This window comes from Hibiscus syriacus, unplaced genomic scaffold, assembly GCF_006381635.1.
Source record: "Hibiscus syriacus cultivar Baekdansim isolate YM2019G1 unplaced genomic scaffold, ASM638163v2 tig00111582_pilon, whole genome shotgun sequence".
NCBI lineage: Eukaryota > Viridiplantae > Streptophyta > Magnoliopsida > Malvales > Malvaceae > Hibiscus > Hibiscus syriacus.
The window spans coordinates 1,074,018-1,088,040 of NW_024063126.1; the positions used below are offsets into that span (position 1 = coordinate 1,074,018).

General features: G+C 33.4%; 2 protein-coding genes across 2 annotated transcripts; both read left to right on the plus strand.

Moving 5' to 3' along the window:
- Positions 1 to 127: 127 nt before the first annotated feature.
- On the plus strand, positions 128 to 5,907 carry LOC120165130 (glycosyltransferase BC10-like). The gene is made up of 10 exons (XM_039174716.1): positions 128 to 666; positions 2,419 to 2,517; positions 3,202 to 3,302; positions 3,380 to 3,451; positions 3,551 to 3,641; positions 3,965 to 4,045; positions 4,830 to 4,889; positions 4,968 to 5,090; positions 5,294 to 5,332; positions 5,426 to 5,907. The coding sequence occupies exons 1-10, from the start codon at positions 280 to 282 to the stop codon at positions 5,540 to 5,542; spliced, it is 1,170 nt and encodes a 389-aa protein (XP_039030647.1). The 5' UTR covers positions 128 to 279; the 3' UTR covers positions 5,543 to 5,907.
- Positions 5,908 to 7,970: 2,063 nt separating this feature from the next.
- On the plus strand, positions 7,971 to 8,535 carry LOC120165260. The gene has a single exon (XM_039174815.1). The coding sequence runs from the start codon at positions 8,018 to 8,020 to the stop codon at positions 8,498 to 8,500; it is 483 nt and encodes a 160-aa protein (XP_039030746.1). The 5' UTR covers positions 7,971 to 8,017; the 3' UTR covers positions 8,501 to 8,535.
- Positions 8,536 to 14,023: the final 5,488 nt, after the last annotated feature.

The following is a 14,023-nucleotide window of genomic DNA, read 5'->3' on the forward strand; positions in this document are numbered from 1 at the left end:
CTTTCATCACCGAAATTTTTGGATTAATGATTTGATCGGTTGGTTTGTCGTTCTTGGTATTGCAGTCTTCGAGCAAGTTTTGTTTTATGCCTCACGTATATTTGTTTCACGAACTTAGTATTTCTAATACGTTCCCTTTTGGTTTCCTTTCTCAAATCACACTCAATTGACTGATTGAAGAACCTCTGGTTGGTTTTTGAATTGTAACTTTCATGTTCGTTTAGAAAACTTGGAAACAGAGAGAATTGTATGAATATAAAGTTGTGCTGTTTGTACTAGATGAAGGGTGCTCAGGCGTGGCGACCTGGCAGCATGGGTGATCTACAAATCTTGCCTGGGTCTCGCCACCGCCCTCCAATGAAGAGGCCAATATGGATTATTTTATTGGTTTCATTAGTTAGCCTTTTTCTAGTTTGTGCTTACATCTATCCACCGCAAGGCAGTGCTGCTTGTTATGTATTTTCTTCTAGAGGTTGCAAGGTCCTTGCTAATTGGCTGCCACCCTCACCTACAAGGGAATCAAGTGATGAGGAGATTGCATCACAAGTTGTGATTAGAGATATTTTGAATATTCCTACTGTCCTATCAGAAAAGTCTAAAATTGCATTCATGTTCTTAACTCCAAGTTCACTTCCTTTCGAGAAGCTTTGGGATATGTTCTTCCGTGTAAGTTATTACATTTTCAGACTTCCTCTCTTATGTCATCATATTCTTCATGGATATTTTCTTATCCCATTTAATATCATGATTATCATTCTTGATTTAGGCTTTCATGTACTGCTTTATTGTGAAGAAATTTGTTCAAGGTTTGTTTCATGTCCAACAAGGTTGGTCAGTTCATGTATGAAATCTACCGTGTAACAGATGTTTGCCAAGAAAGAATCATATCTTTTGTCTACTGGCCTCAAGTACGCTGCCTATTTTGTGTTATAGTTTATTGTCTGAACTGATATGTTTTGTTTATTTTTTTAATGAATCTTTGTTGGTGTAGATTCAAAATTGCAGTGATATATTTGTTTGAGAAATACCTTTTTTAAAAAGAAAATAAATCTGGGGTGAATGGCTGGATCATATTGTTAATAGGTGGGAAGCAAGGACTCTGGGTTTAAAGGGAATATTTTTTATTTGCACCATTAGGTAATAGAGGGATAAAATGGTTTTTCTTTTAGAGCAGTCTACCTGTTTAACTAGAGCTCTTAGATAGTTTGGACTCTTTCTTCATGATTTTCATTTTTTTTAATTATGGTTTCAAGCCATTTTCTGGATATTTATTTGTTTATCCTGTCAAAAATGATATTGACAGCTGGAGGTTTCTCACACCTTGATGCTGTAGATAGTGGGGCAGATATGAACTATAATGAGTGGATCCTATGTTGAAATGGATAAGGGACATTTTCATAATGCTTCTTAAGATTTTGATATATAAGAAATAACTCATCGTCCAGTTTCAACTTTTCAGGAATATTTAGGCAAATTAATGAAGAGTCATTAGTAATTGGCATTTGTTTTTAAAATAATATACCGTTCATTTATTTTTCTCTATTTAGCTTAGCTTAGTCCAATGCAGTATAGGTGCAACTCAAGGTAGTTTACTTGCTTTGGGACCATAATATATATACAATGATCTAGATTAATAACAAAAAGATTATGATATTTGAGAATTGTAATAAAAGGGCCTTTTGTCATGTGTTGTTTTCATAATTTGTAAGTTAGTGCCAATATTTGAAATGCTTAAGCTCAGGATGAAAATTAAGAACCATTTCAGGTCATGCATTAATTTTATAAGTGGAAAATTAAATGTTGAGTTAGACGAGCGACTGGAGCTGTTTTATTATGCTATTCCATTCAGACATGCTGGTCAAATGGATAGGTTGTGTTACTGCTCAACTCATGGAGTAGACATTTTAATCTGTTTGAACTGATTAAAACTAATTGTACCTATACCATTTTAATCTGTTTGAACTGATTAAAACTTATTGTACCTATACCATTTTTGGTGTAGGAAACATGGAGTGTTCTAATGAGTTTTTTGTGTCAGGGAATTTTCTTATATTAAATGAGGGTCTTATGCATTTCATTCTAGTGACCAGCATGTTCCATGTTGATTGTGGATGCAAATATGGGCTAATGTATGTGGTGAAGATACCAGTGTTATCAATCTGGAATATTTTGAATTGATACGATTTCTTCAGTGGAGATGGAAATCTGCAGATTCCTTTGCTTTGTATGCATCAGGATGTCTGTGTCAATAATGTTTTAGTTATGTTTACTGTCTGCTTACTTCTTTCTGTTTAGTTCTTGGAGAAAGGAATGATAATAATCTCTGCTTTATTTTTTCTGCATTTGTGGCTTTTAGGTACCTTTAAGATTTTATTAACCCTGTATCTTTGTTAAACATTTTCTCATTTTTCCTGTCAGGGGCATGAGGAAAAATTTTCGGTTTATGTCCATGCATCAAAAGAAAAACCAGTTCATGTGAGCCGTTACTTTCTTAATCGGGAAATTCGCAGTGATGAGGTCTGTAACGATTAATTTGCTAATCAGTTGATATTTTTCTTTCTTTTCCATTTTTTACCCTCTGATACTGGAATTACCTTTCGGTTGGAGGCACATACAAAATATCTCAATTTTACAATGCTCATTAGAAAATATACTGTGATTCATCCACCGTGTACTTGAAAATGACTCCATCTGGAAACCTGATAGACAGCACTTTGATTTCAGTACGTCATCGGGAAAGGGGTAGGCTGCTATGTATACTTCCTTGTCTGAAGCATCAAGAGCCTGTCTCTGTCCATGTTTTTGCTTTTTGAGTCCTTTCATAATTCATGGACAAGTTTTGTTTTTAGTTTAGGAAAATCTCTCCGAATGCAAAACCGAAAACTTTAGTGTAGCTCTTACCATGCCACCCAAGTTTCATATTAATGATCCTTAGTAATTACATATACATAGTTTTACATCCAACTACTAGGTGCAATTCTTGTCTAGTTTGGTGCTTGCATGCATATTATTTTTAATTTAAAAAATTTGGTCAAGCTTTCTAATCCTAAATTACCATTTGTCAATTACAACTATTATTATATGGTAATTCATCTAGTTTTTGTGACATGATTGTTACTTTTAAGTTTTCTTGTTCGTGTTGTTGGCATTTTGATATGTTGCTATCATGTCTGGTAATCCTTGGATTTATGGAGGTTGCAGGTTGTATGGGGGAAAATTTCTATGGTTGATGCAGAGAGACGATTATTGGCACATGCTCTGGAAGATTCCGATAACCAACATTTTGTGTTACTTTCTGATAGGTAAATATAGTTTTGTTTTGCCCCCTCTCGAACCCCAGAGTATTTCTTTAGACTAACACCAAATTGCGATATTGCAGCTGTGTTCCATTGCATAGTTTTGACTATGTCTACGACTATCTGATGCATGCTAATATGAGTTTTGTTGACTGGTAAGTAAAATTTTAAGAGAGAATGACAGAAACTCAGAGCACTGTTTTCCGTTGTTTGACATGTCGTGCCTACCCCCCCCCCCAAACAAAAAAAAACAGCTTTTTGGATCCTGGACCACATGGAAATGGCAGGTATTCAGATCACATGTTACCTGAAGTAGAAAAGAAAGACTTCAGAAAAGGTGCACAGGTATGTCTGAATTGATATGATATAAAGCATTACACTACAATAGGTCAATCTGAATGGTAATCTGTAGCTGGGACATGTTGATGAACTTTATGACACTGAACTATTATGACAATATGAAGCCAATGCATCTGTGCTGGTATTCTGTATTTTGTCATATTTGATCCCCGATCCCCCAATCCCCATAGTTGATGCATTTGTGTATTCCCATTTTGAATTTCGCTCTCCTGTCCAGCTTCAAAGTCTCTAAGCATTCAGTATACCTCTTTAAACCAACTTATTCAGTAGTGACTTGCTGGGGCAATAAATAATTGAATTTTGTGCAGTGGTTCTCGATGAAGCGACAGCATGCTCTGATAGTTATGGCTGACAGTCTTTACTACTCAAGGTTCAGGGACTACTGCAAGGTGAATTAGATCTTAAAATATTGTTTGATAATCTGTTTTCTTTTTCCTTTTTGAGTGTTAAAGAACTTCCTTTGATTTATGGATGGGAGAGAGTCCGTTCATTTTATAATAGCAGAATGGTTTTTCAATATTATTAAGTAGAGCGATGAATATTGTTGAATTCTAAAGCCTTATTAGGGATATAATAGACATTTTTGTATTCTCGCTACTATTTGTTCAGTAAGGCTGGTCTCAGTTTGCATGACCAATATTTACCTATCTTAACTTTTAGCATTAGCACAAAGACAACATTTCTAGATGTAAATGGCATGACTGTGAGCCCAAGATAAAATAAGCACTTTGGAAAGTGGAGTTTCTACAAACTCTGGATTTATAATAAATTTGAGATCAGGTTAGGTGTTATTTTTGGCATAAACTTAATCTGTCCAGGTTTGTCCTGGCAGATTTTAAGGTTTCCTTTAGTTCCTTAGACTGTATAGTAAGGGCAGAACTAATTCCTAATAGGAGTGTAAATGAGTTAAGAAACTCCCTTTTCAAAGAAAAAAGAGTTACGATACTAATGAGCTACACTCAAGTTTGGCTCGGAAAAAGCTTGAACTTGACTTGGTAATTGTCTAGCCGAGCTCTAGCCGTGCTAGCCAAATTCAAGCCTATCAGTGCTTGGCTCAACTGGCTCGTGCACCTACTCTAGCCTTTTCTGAAAAAAATGTTTTTTGTTATAATGGTATTATGCAAGAAAAGTATTTTGCTGACTTCTTGTGATTCATATTCTTGATTATTACAGCCAGGTTTCGATGGCAAAAATTGCATCGCAGATGAACATTACCTGCCAACCTTTTTCAGTGTGAGAATCACTCTCTGGATCATGTTTCCTACTTTTCACTTTAGCTTCTCCTAATGTTTTCTTGGGGGGTACCATCAGATGCTTGATCCTGGAGGTATTGCCAACTGGTCTGTAACACATGTCGATTGGTCTGAGAGGAAGTGGCACCCTAAGTCGTATAAGGCTCAGGATGTTACTGAGGCTCTTCTGCAGAATATCACGGTATGCGTGTTTGTCTTTTTATTTTCGAGTAACACCACTTTCTGCTTAACGACTTACCACCTTGACTTTTGACCGATATATTGAAAATGTTTGGTCCCTTTGCATGATGATAAAATCTTACATTATTCGTCACCTGGAATACTATAGTAGACTTGGGTTGCCAATATTGATGAATTTAGGTTTTTTGCATTATATTTTTGCAGTCGATTGACATGAGTATCCACGTAACAAGTGAAGCAAAGGTATACATTTCAAACACTTCCTCTCATGCTTTCACGACTCGTTAAAATTACGGGATTCTGAATATAGTTTCATTCTTTCCCGGTTGTTCGCAGAGTGTAGAACTGGTACAACCTTGCCTCTGGAATGGTATCAAACGGCCATGTTACCTATTTGCAAGGAAATTCTATCCCGAAACCGTAGATAAACTGATGACGCTCCTCAATTTTTGACTGTGAATTCTTTGGTCGGTTTTTCTCGATCCTTCCGCTCCATCCTCGGTTTCACACACAGATTATATACATTTTGTAAATGGCCAATGTTTCCGATGCTGCAATTATAGAGTCCTAGGGCGACAGGAAGAGCAGTTAGGATCGACTTGAATTAGGCCGGAGGGGAGGCTAATTGTTAGTGTTGGCTCCTTCCAGATGGGTAATTCCTTGTCCATTTACCCCCCAAATTCAGCCATCTATACATTATTACTATTGCCATTATTATTATATATGTGAAAGAATAGTGGGGGACTCATTTTTTTGTGTAAAATTTGGAAACAAGACTGATGCACTCTTTTTTTCTGGAAAATAGAAAGCCTAATTTTAAACTGTTCGCACCTTGTTATATATATTTCTTTATTGATCTTCATTTTAAAATTGTTATCTATTTATTTATTTTTGTCAAACTATGATCTTCATTTTAAATATTTTAATTTTTTTAATTTTATCTTCAAATTATTAGCATATGTTAATCACATCTTTTATTAATAAATTCGTTAAAAAATTATTAATTATTATGCAAGCAATAATGTGTATTATATAATATTATGATGTTACTTAAATAGTAACCAATATTGCATCAGGTCTCAATTTTTTAATTTTGTTTTTCAGATTTGTTTATGTTTTTTTTGTTTCAAAATTAAATTATTATTTTTATTAAAACCTAACCTTAGTTATTGTTTTTGTCGTATTATATTATTTCATAATATATATCATCGTTTATATGATGGTTAACAATTTTTATAACGGCTTTATTAAAATGAAATATTATTTATATAATTCGAGGATGAAATCAAAATGTTTAAAAATTTGAGCTCAATTTAGAATGAGGGTTATAATTTAAGGATAAAATTAAAATATTAAAAAATTTGATGACCAATTTGAAGATGTGTGATGTAAATAAATAAATATAATAGAGAATACATCATATGAAAAATACCTCTAGGGGCTGCTGTATTAAGACTATGAAAATTATATTGTACCAACCAATCACATAATTTCCGTCCAAATTGAAACATCATGTAACTGTTTTCAATCATTTTCTTTTTTTCTTTATAGACACGTTTAAAAGAAAATATATATTTTTTATATATAAAAACAAAAATTAAAAAAAAAATACTTTATCAGTTGACATTTTTATTCTACTCTATCGAGGGATTTGAAAATTTTGTACACACATTTTTATACTAAATTTACCATCTAGAGGTGTTGAGGTAGCATCTTTTTTAAAAAAGAATACAATGTTTTAAAAACTAAGGGTTAAGTACACAATCGGTCCCTTCACTATAGGTGTTACTTTATTGAGTCCATTGACTATTAAAAGTTTTGACTATTAAAAGTTAAAGATGATCACTTGACTACTCATATGTTCTAAACACGTCGTTTTCCGTTAAAAATTAGTGGCCATCTGAGCTAAATGTTAACTGTTGACTAAGATATGGTAAAATCTAATCTCAAAACCGTTTGAGTTATATTTTGTGGATCGACTCTCTATTTGCATTATGTCGTCGAGTCAGTTCTTGAAAGAAACAACGATACTAATAAGCATCATTAAAATATGATTTTATCATATCTCAGTCAGCAAATTAACGTTCAGTTCAGACAGTCATCAATTTTTAACAAAAAGAACGAGTGTGAAATATATGAATAGTCAGATGATCGTTTTGTAAACATTAACAATTAGGAGACTCAATGAAATAACATCCTATAGGCAAATAATTATTTTGTAACTTTTAATATCAAGAAACTCAATCAAACAATACCTATAGTAAGGGGATAGTTTGTATACTTTATCTAAAAAATATTTGTCTATTTTAAAAAATAATTTGAGATAATCAAGTGTCGAATTTTTTTAAAAATATATATATACATATATTATTGAATTATCATTCTCATCTTATACTAACACTTAAAAATTTAATATAAGAGAGGGATCAAAATCATAATTCATCCATAAATTTTCGGAAGTAGTTGGCCAACATCTTTATCCTTATCCATTACTTGAAAGCATGCATAATTAATTAAATTAATACAAGGCTTATATTACAAATAAATACCTAATATCTAAATTATTTTTTTATCAGAATAAATACTATTATTTTTTTATCAAAATAAGTACTTAAATTATTTTATGTCAAAATATGTAATTAAACTATTTTAACATCTAAATTTTTTTAAAAAAGTTAAAAATGTGACATTAATTAAAAATATTTAGGTACTTAGATAAAAAAATTGAATACTTTAGGTACCTATTTTGACAAAAAAGATTTTAGGTATTCATTTTAATAAAAAACTTAAAATACTTATTTTGATAAAAAAAATACTTTATATATTTAAATGAAAAAGATAATTATTTATTATATAAGCCTTAATCCAATCCACATAATAGAAAATGGTTCCCCTAAACACATAATTGAAAAGAGAAAATAAAACGAGATGGGGAGTTGTTTATCTTCTTCTTGCTCCTGCAAAAACGCATCTCCGAACTCAGTTCGCCTGGTTCACTTCAATGGATACGTGGAGGACTTTGAGCATCCCATCACAGCGACTCAAGTCATCGGCAATCCCCCGGAGCAGTATCTCTGCACCCCCGCTCAGCTTTTGTCGACCGCTTCCCAGCCTTTGAACGCCGACGATCCACTCCAACCGGGGCAGCTCTACTTTCTGCTGCCGTGGTCGACCTTACAAGACGACGTTTCTCCTCTCTATATGGCGTCCGTGGTGAAGAGGCTTACGGCCCGAGCCAAATCCCATGACGGGTCGACGAGGATCAGACCGTTATCGGCCGTGAACGGCGGACGGATGAGAAGGGAGACGACGAGGTCATGGAAGCCGTTATTGGATACCATTAGAGAAGTTTCCTTTACCGGAAGGAGTGAATCCGATATACAAGCGATGCGTATTATTACATCAAATTAAGACCATCGTATGAACACACTCGAATTCCAATGGATTAATATGTTTATCTCTTTTCCTTACAATTTGTAAATAATTTTAATTATTTCTTAGTTTTTTTATAATTAAAATTGACATTATCTCCTCAATAAGTTAATGTTTATTTGTTTATCTTAGTGATTTATTTATGATAAAATTAATTTATTAGTGTGTTATTATTACTCTTCCGTCTCATAATTTATGTATGATATTGACTATGTACATAGTTTTAAGAAATATATTTGATCAAGAAAAACAATAAAATTATCCTAAAATGAGATTGATAATTTAATAAATTTATTTTGATATGTGTAAAAGAGTAGGTGATATAAGGGTAAAAAAGAAAATATAAGTGTTGTTATTTGTTAACTTTTCTAATAAGACATTTTGAATGAGGTAATTTTAAAAATCAAAAGAGACAGACAGAAAGAGTATTATATTTATTTCTACGTTTATATTAATAGTGTTTATCTTTTATCGTCATAATAAAATTTATTTATATCAATTTTTTTAGTTATTTGATTGAGGTTCTAATCATTTTCCTGTAATATTTTATTTATTTTTATTTTTTAGCTAATTAATTAGTTTGTTTATTTTAATAATTAAAAAAGTAATCTGCTAATTTTATAGTTTCTTTATAATTTATTGTATTTCATTTTTTGTTCTGTAAAACTTACCAGTATTATTAATTAAAAACTTCAATTGTATTACCAAATATCAAATGATAAGATGGGAACTTTTTTAATCTTTTATTGGGAAAGTTGACTCGCTAGTTGCCAACTAGCGATATTTTTATCTTTGTCATTAAATATAAATTGAAATTTATAGACGAACTGATAGAATTTCACAAGTAGGTTTGATTTCAGATAATTAAGTTTTGACCTTAAATATATAAATATAAATTTGACTTAATACAATAATAAGTGGCTTAAATTATGTCTGGAACTAGTGTATAAAGAATTTTTGCTTAACATTTTCTTGGTTATATTTTATGTGCTCACAGTTTATTTTTAAATTTTTTAATATTAAAAAATTATTTTTAATGAAAAATGTTTAGTTTATTTATAAAAAAGCTCAACGTTTTACTGAAATTATAAAAAAACTAAAATCTCTCATTTTAACCCCTATAAACCATCATTGGTCATCTCCGGCCACCATTTTCATTACCAAACGATCACCCACCCGTCGCCACCCATCCATTGATCAATCATCGTCCTTACCGTCACTCAAAACCTCTAAATCTAAAATCATATTTAAATCCCAAATTCCCAAATTCTGTTTCTTAACCTAAACGGTGGTCGGCCATCTCCGACTATCATTGTCATTGCCGAAAGTTGAATTTTGATCGGAATAGCACGGTGGTTCAAATGGTAGAGGTGGTGTGCCTTATGGACGTCGGAATCGACCGGAATTGACAAAGAATGACGACGACAACTTAAAATCCGATGAAACTTTGAACTCTTCTCCACGGTTTGTAGCATATTACGACGAAAGACCAACGAGGGTTGACGCTGATGACAGTGACGGTGACAGTCACCACTGATGAAAGTGGCGGTGACAGTCACCATTGATCGACCGACGACTTTCATAAGGAGAAAAGGTGGAAAGAGGGAAAGTGAAGAAGGGGACTGCTGCACAAAGGGGAGAGCTACTGGTTTTTTAATATAATTTTTTTATTTTTTAAATAAATTCTCAAAAATTACTAGAACGTGACAATTGTCATTTAACGAGGATTTTTAACGGCGGTTAACGTCCGAGCACCTAAAAGTGTAACGTTTAAAACATTAAACACATATTGTTAACAGAAAAATTCTTTAGGCACTAAAACTTTTTTCGATATATAGTTTAAGTACTTATTTTTGTATCAAATCTATAAATTATTCGTGACGTTAAATATCAGAATATTAACTAGCTGGTGAAGAGCCCTCTACTACCATGTAATCAGTCATACTAAATTTTTTTTAACTAAGTTTTACTTATTTTTATTTGAAATATCAAATATGAATATGTGCACTTGAGTCTTATCTTTTTTTTATATAAATTTTAAATCTAATATTGATCTTATTTATAGAAGATAAAAATGACTTTAGAAGAAAGAATAGAAGTGCTTATAGTAAGTCTAAAACCTATTATCTAAGGAAATATAATGAAATGAATAGTTTGACCAATCAATTTGTTGGGTTATGGGATCCAGCGATCACCCTTAGAGATTCTATCGTGTATGGGCGCGATATCAAGTGCTTGACAGCCCAACCTGCCGAGGCCCACGTGTGCCTTGCGAAGCCCTTAGGCCAGCCCACAATACGCTACAGATGCAGGGCTCTGCAATGCCGCGGTAAACTATAGGGGTGCCTCACAAGAATCCATCTTGGCTTGGGGGAACCAGTGATCACACGCTACAAAGATATGAGGTTAAAATGACCCACATACTTATCACTAATTGGTTTTAAGAAGGAATGGTGATTATTCGCTTTAGAACTCTATAGTTAAGCGTGCTTGAACTAGAGTAATCCAAGGATGGGTTACCCATTGGAAGTTGTTCGAAAATGAATGAATCGAACCTATCAAGTGGTATCAGAGTAGGTTGCAGGTTTGAATCCCCCAAGTGTCGCTGGGGGTGATTGTTGGGTTATGGGGTCCAGCGATCACCCTTAGGGATTCTATCGTGTATGGGCGCGATATCAGGAGCTTGATAGCCCAACCTGCAGAGGCTCACGTGTGCCTTGCGAAGCCCCTAGGCCAGCCTGCAGTACGCTATAGATGCGGGGCTCTGCATTGCCGAGGTGAATTGTAGGGGGTGCCCCACAAGAATCCACCTTAACTTGGAGGAAACCAGTGATCACCCGCTACAAAGATATGAGGTTAAAATGGCCTACCTACTTATCACCAATTGGTTTTAAGAAGGAATAGAGACCATTCGCTCCAGAACTCTATAGTTAAGCGTGTTTGAACCAGAGTAATCCAAGGATGGGTGACCTATTGGGAAGTTTTTCGAAAATGAATTACTCGATCCTATCAAGTGGTATCAGAGAAAGTTGCAGGTTCGAATCTTCTAGGTGTCGCTAGGGGTGATTGTTGAGTTAATCGATCAATGAATCGACCAAGAGGGGTGAATTGGCAATAAAAAATTTTGGTGGAAGCTTTTGTATAAAATTGAAAATATTTGCACAACGATTATAGTGGTTCGACTTTCTCAACCAAAGTCTACGCCCACTACCTTAGCTATCCACACTAAGGATTTTTGTTCTTTCTTTTGAGAACAAAGAGTAACCTTACAACTCCCTCAAGAATTATACCCCAAATTCTTGAGAACACTCTCTCCAAAAGAGAAGAATACAAATTTCGCAAACTTACAGAAAAACCTCACTAGGCAAGATGTTTGCACAATTCTAGAACAAAGAACGAATACTCAAGAATGAATACAATTGAGCTCGAATGGAGTTCTTGAAAGAAAAATGAATATTGAATGGAAAATAGGCTTGAAAGAAAAACTTCTTAATTGTTGTTAATCAATGGCTTCTAAGCTTGTTTAAATACACCTTAGATCACTTCTGAATGTTGGGAATCATTGTTGAAGTCAATAGAGCCGTTATGGTGTAATTATTATTTAAAAAAATATGTTGGGAGTGTAGGTGTATCGGTATACTCAGTGTAAAACTCAAATATTTCGACCGTTAGTTGACCTAGTGTATCGATACATCCTAGGTGTATCGGTACACTAATTACATTTGATGTTTCTCGGAGCCAGGAGTGTATCGATACATAGACTGTGTATCGGTACACAAAATGTAACATCCTAAAATAGGGCTAGTGACTAAAATGTGAATTTTGAAAGCTTTGTGTTTAATTTTGAAAAAAATAAAAGTTCAAGGACTTAATTGGAAATATTTTGTGAAGAATGGTTTAGTAAAGATTTAAAGAAAGAAGGGTAAAATAGTCATTTGACAAGAAAGATTTTTATCTTTCTTTTATAGGCTATAAACATGAGAAATGAGGGAAAAGTTTCCAGAGAATTATCCATTATTCTTCTTTCTCTTCACCGTGAGAAGCAAAGGTGAGTTTCCTTGTTTGTTGTTTATTTGTTGAATTTAAAGATGAGTTATGATCCTTGGATGATAAATAAGCTTAAGAAAAGTTTAGGTTGTCTTAAACCCATAAGATGGAGGAGTTATGAGAGATTAAAGATTAAGAGTTTTTGAATGAAATCTTAGAATAGAGTTCATTACTCGAATTGAAAGTTGAATTTGACTTGTCATCAGTCAAAATAAGAAATTCGAAATGATAGAAATGAATTTGGAACATATTGATTTATTGGTTTAATTATTGAATCCAAACATGTTTATGGGATATGGGATGTTATGATGAGCTAAAGTGAAAAAAGTTGATTTGTGTAAGTATAGTTAAGTCTCTAGGGAAAGAAGGTTAAGAAAGAAGAATTAAGTAAGTTTGAGTGAATTTTCGGGTGAAAACAGTCTGTTCTGGGCAGGGTGTATCGGTACACTATGAACAGGTACCGATACACTAAGACCAATTTTGAAGAACATCTTCATGGTGTATCGATACATTAAGGAGTGTATCGATACCCCCTTAAAATGAAAAGTTTCGAATGTAATTTGTGTACCGATACATAGGCAGTGTACCGATACACCAGTGAAGGGATGTATCGATACCCTATAATGTGTACCGATATACTTCAAAGGGAAAATGGAAATAAATCTTTCTTTTAGTTTAAGAAATGAAAATTAGAGTATGCCAAGTGGAATATTGATATGTATATTATATGTGTGATTGTGTAGAGATTAATCAAGAGCAATATCCGAACAAGGTGTCAAGTAATAGCCATAAAGAAAATATAAGGAATTGATATTGACTAGTGAGGCCAGGTGAGTGCATATTCGTTAGTTTATGATGCTTAATGGAAATAAGACTTGCGACAAGTCTATTTCCTATGGTAGCATGTATGAGTTCATAAATATAAGTATGTGTTTGTTATGATTTATATATGTGCATGAGTATATGTGTTGACATGTTATTGCATATATATTACATGGTTTGTGTAAACACATGTTAATGTGATAAATTATGTGAAATGGTATAAATTTTATGTGATATATGGGAAACATATGTGAACATGATATGACATATATATTTATATGAACACACGAGAAGTGATATAAGTTATGTGACATATGAATGTGAGATCATATGAAAAGTTGACATGAACTACGTGAAAGTAAGCTATGTGATTACATGTATATGTGAATATGTCTATGTGATATAAGTGATATGAACTATCACAAAGATAATGCCCATGTTATGTGTTATGAGAGCTAGGGGAATAGTTGGCATGCCAAGAGTCGAGGGTTCTACGTGGTCCTTCGGACATATATGTAATCCTTTGGAACATATATGTGGTACTTTGATACACTTATTTGGTCCATTGGAATATGTATATGGTTCTTAAGGTGTGATCATTCGGGACATATGTGTTATATGTAGTCCTTCGGG

What these genes read in the sequence shown, in the direction of transcription:
- LOC120165130 (XM_039174716.1), top strand. Translation starts at nt 280, where the DNA reads ATGAAGGGTGCTCAGGCGTGGCGACCTGGCAGCATGGGTGATCTACAA. An exon ending in TTTGGGATATGTTCTTCCGT is followed by an intron (nt 667 to 2,418) that starts GTAAGTTATTAC and finishes TTTTCCTGTCAG; the next exon opens with GGGCATGAGGAAAAATTTTC. An exon ending in GGGAAATTCGCAGTGATGAG is followed by an intron (nt 2,518 to 3,201) that starts GTCTGTAACGAT and finishes TGGAGGTTGCAG; the next exon opens with GTTGTATGGGGGAAAATTTC.
- LOC120165260 (XM_039174815.1), top strand. Translation starts at nt 8,018, where the DNA reads ATGGGGAGTTGTTTATCTTCTTCTTGCTCCTGCAAAAACGCATCTCCG.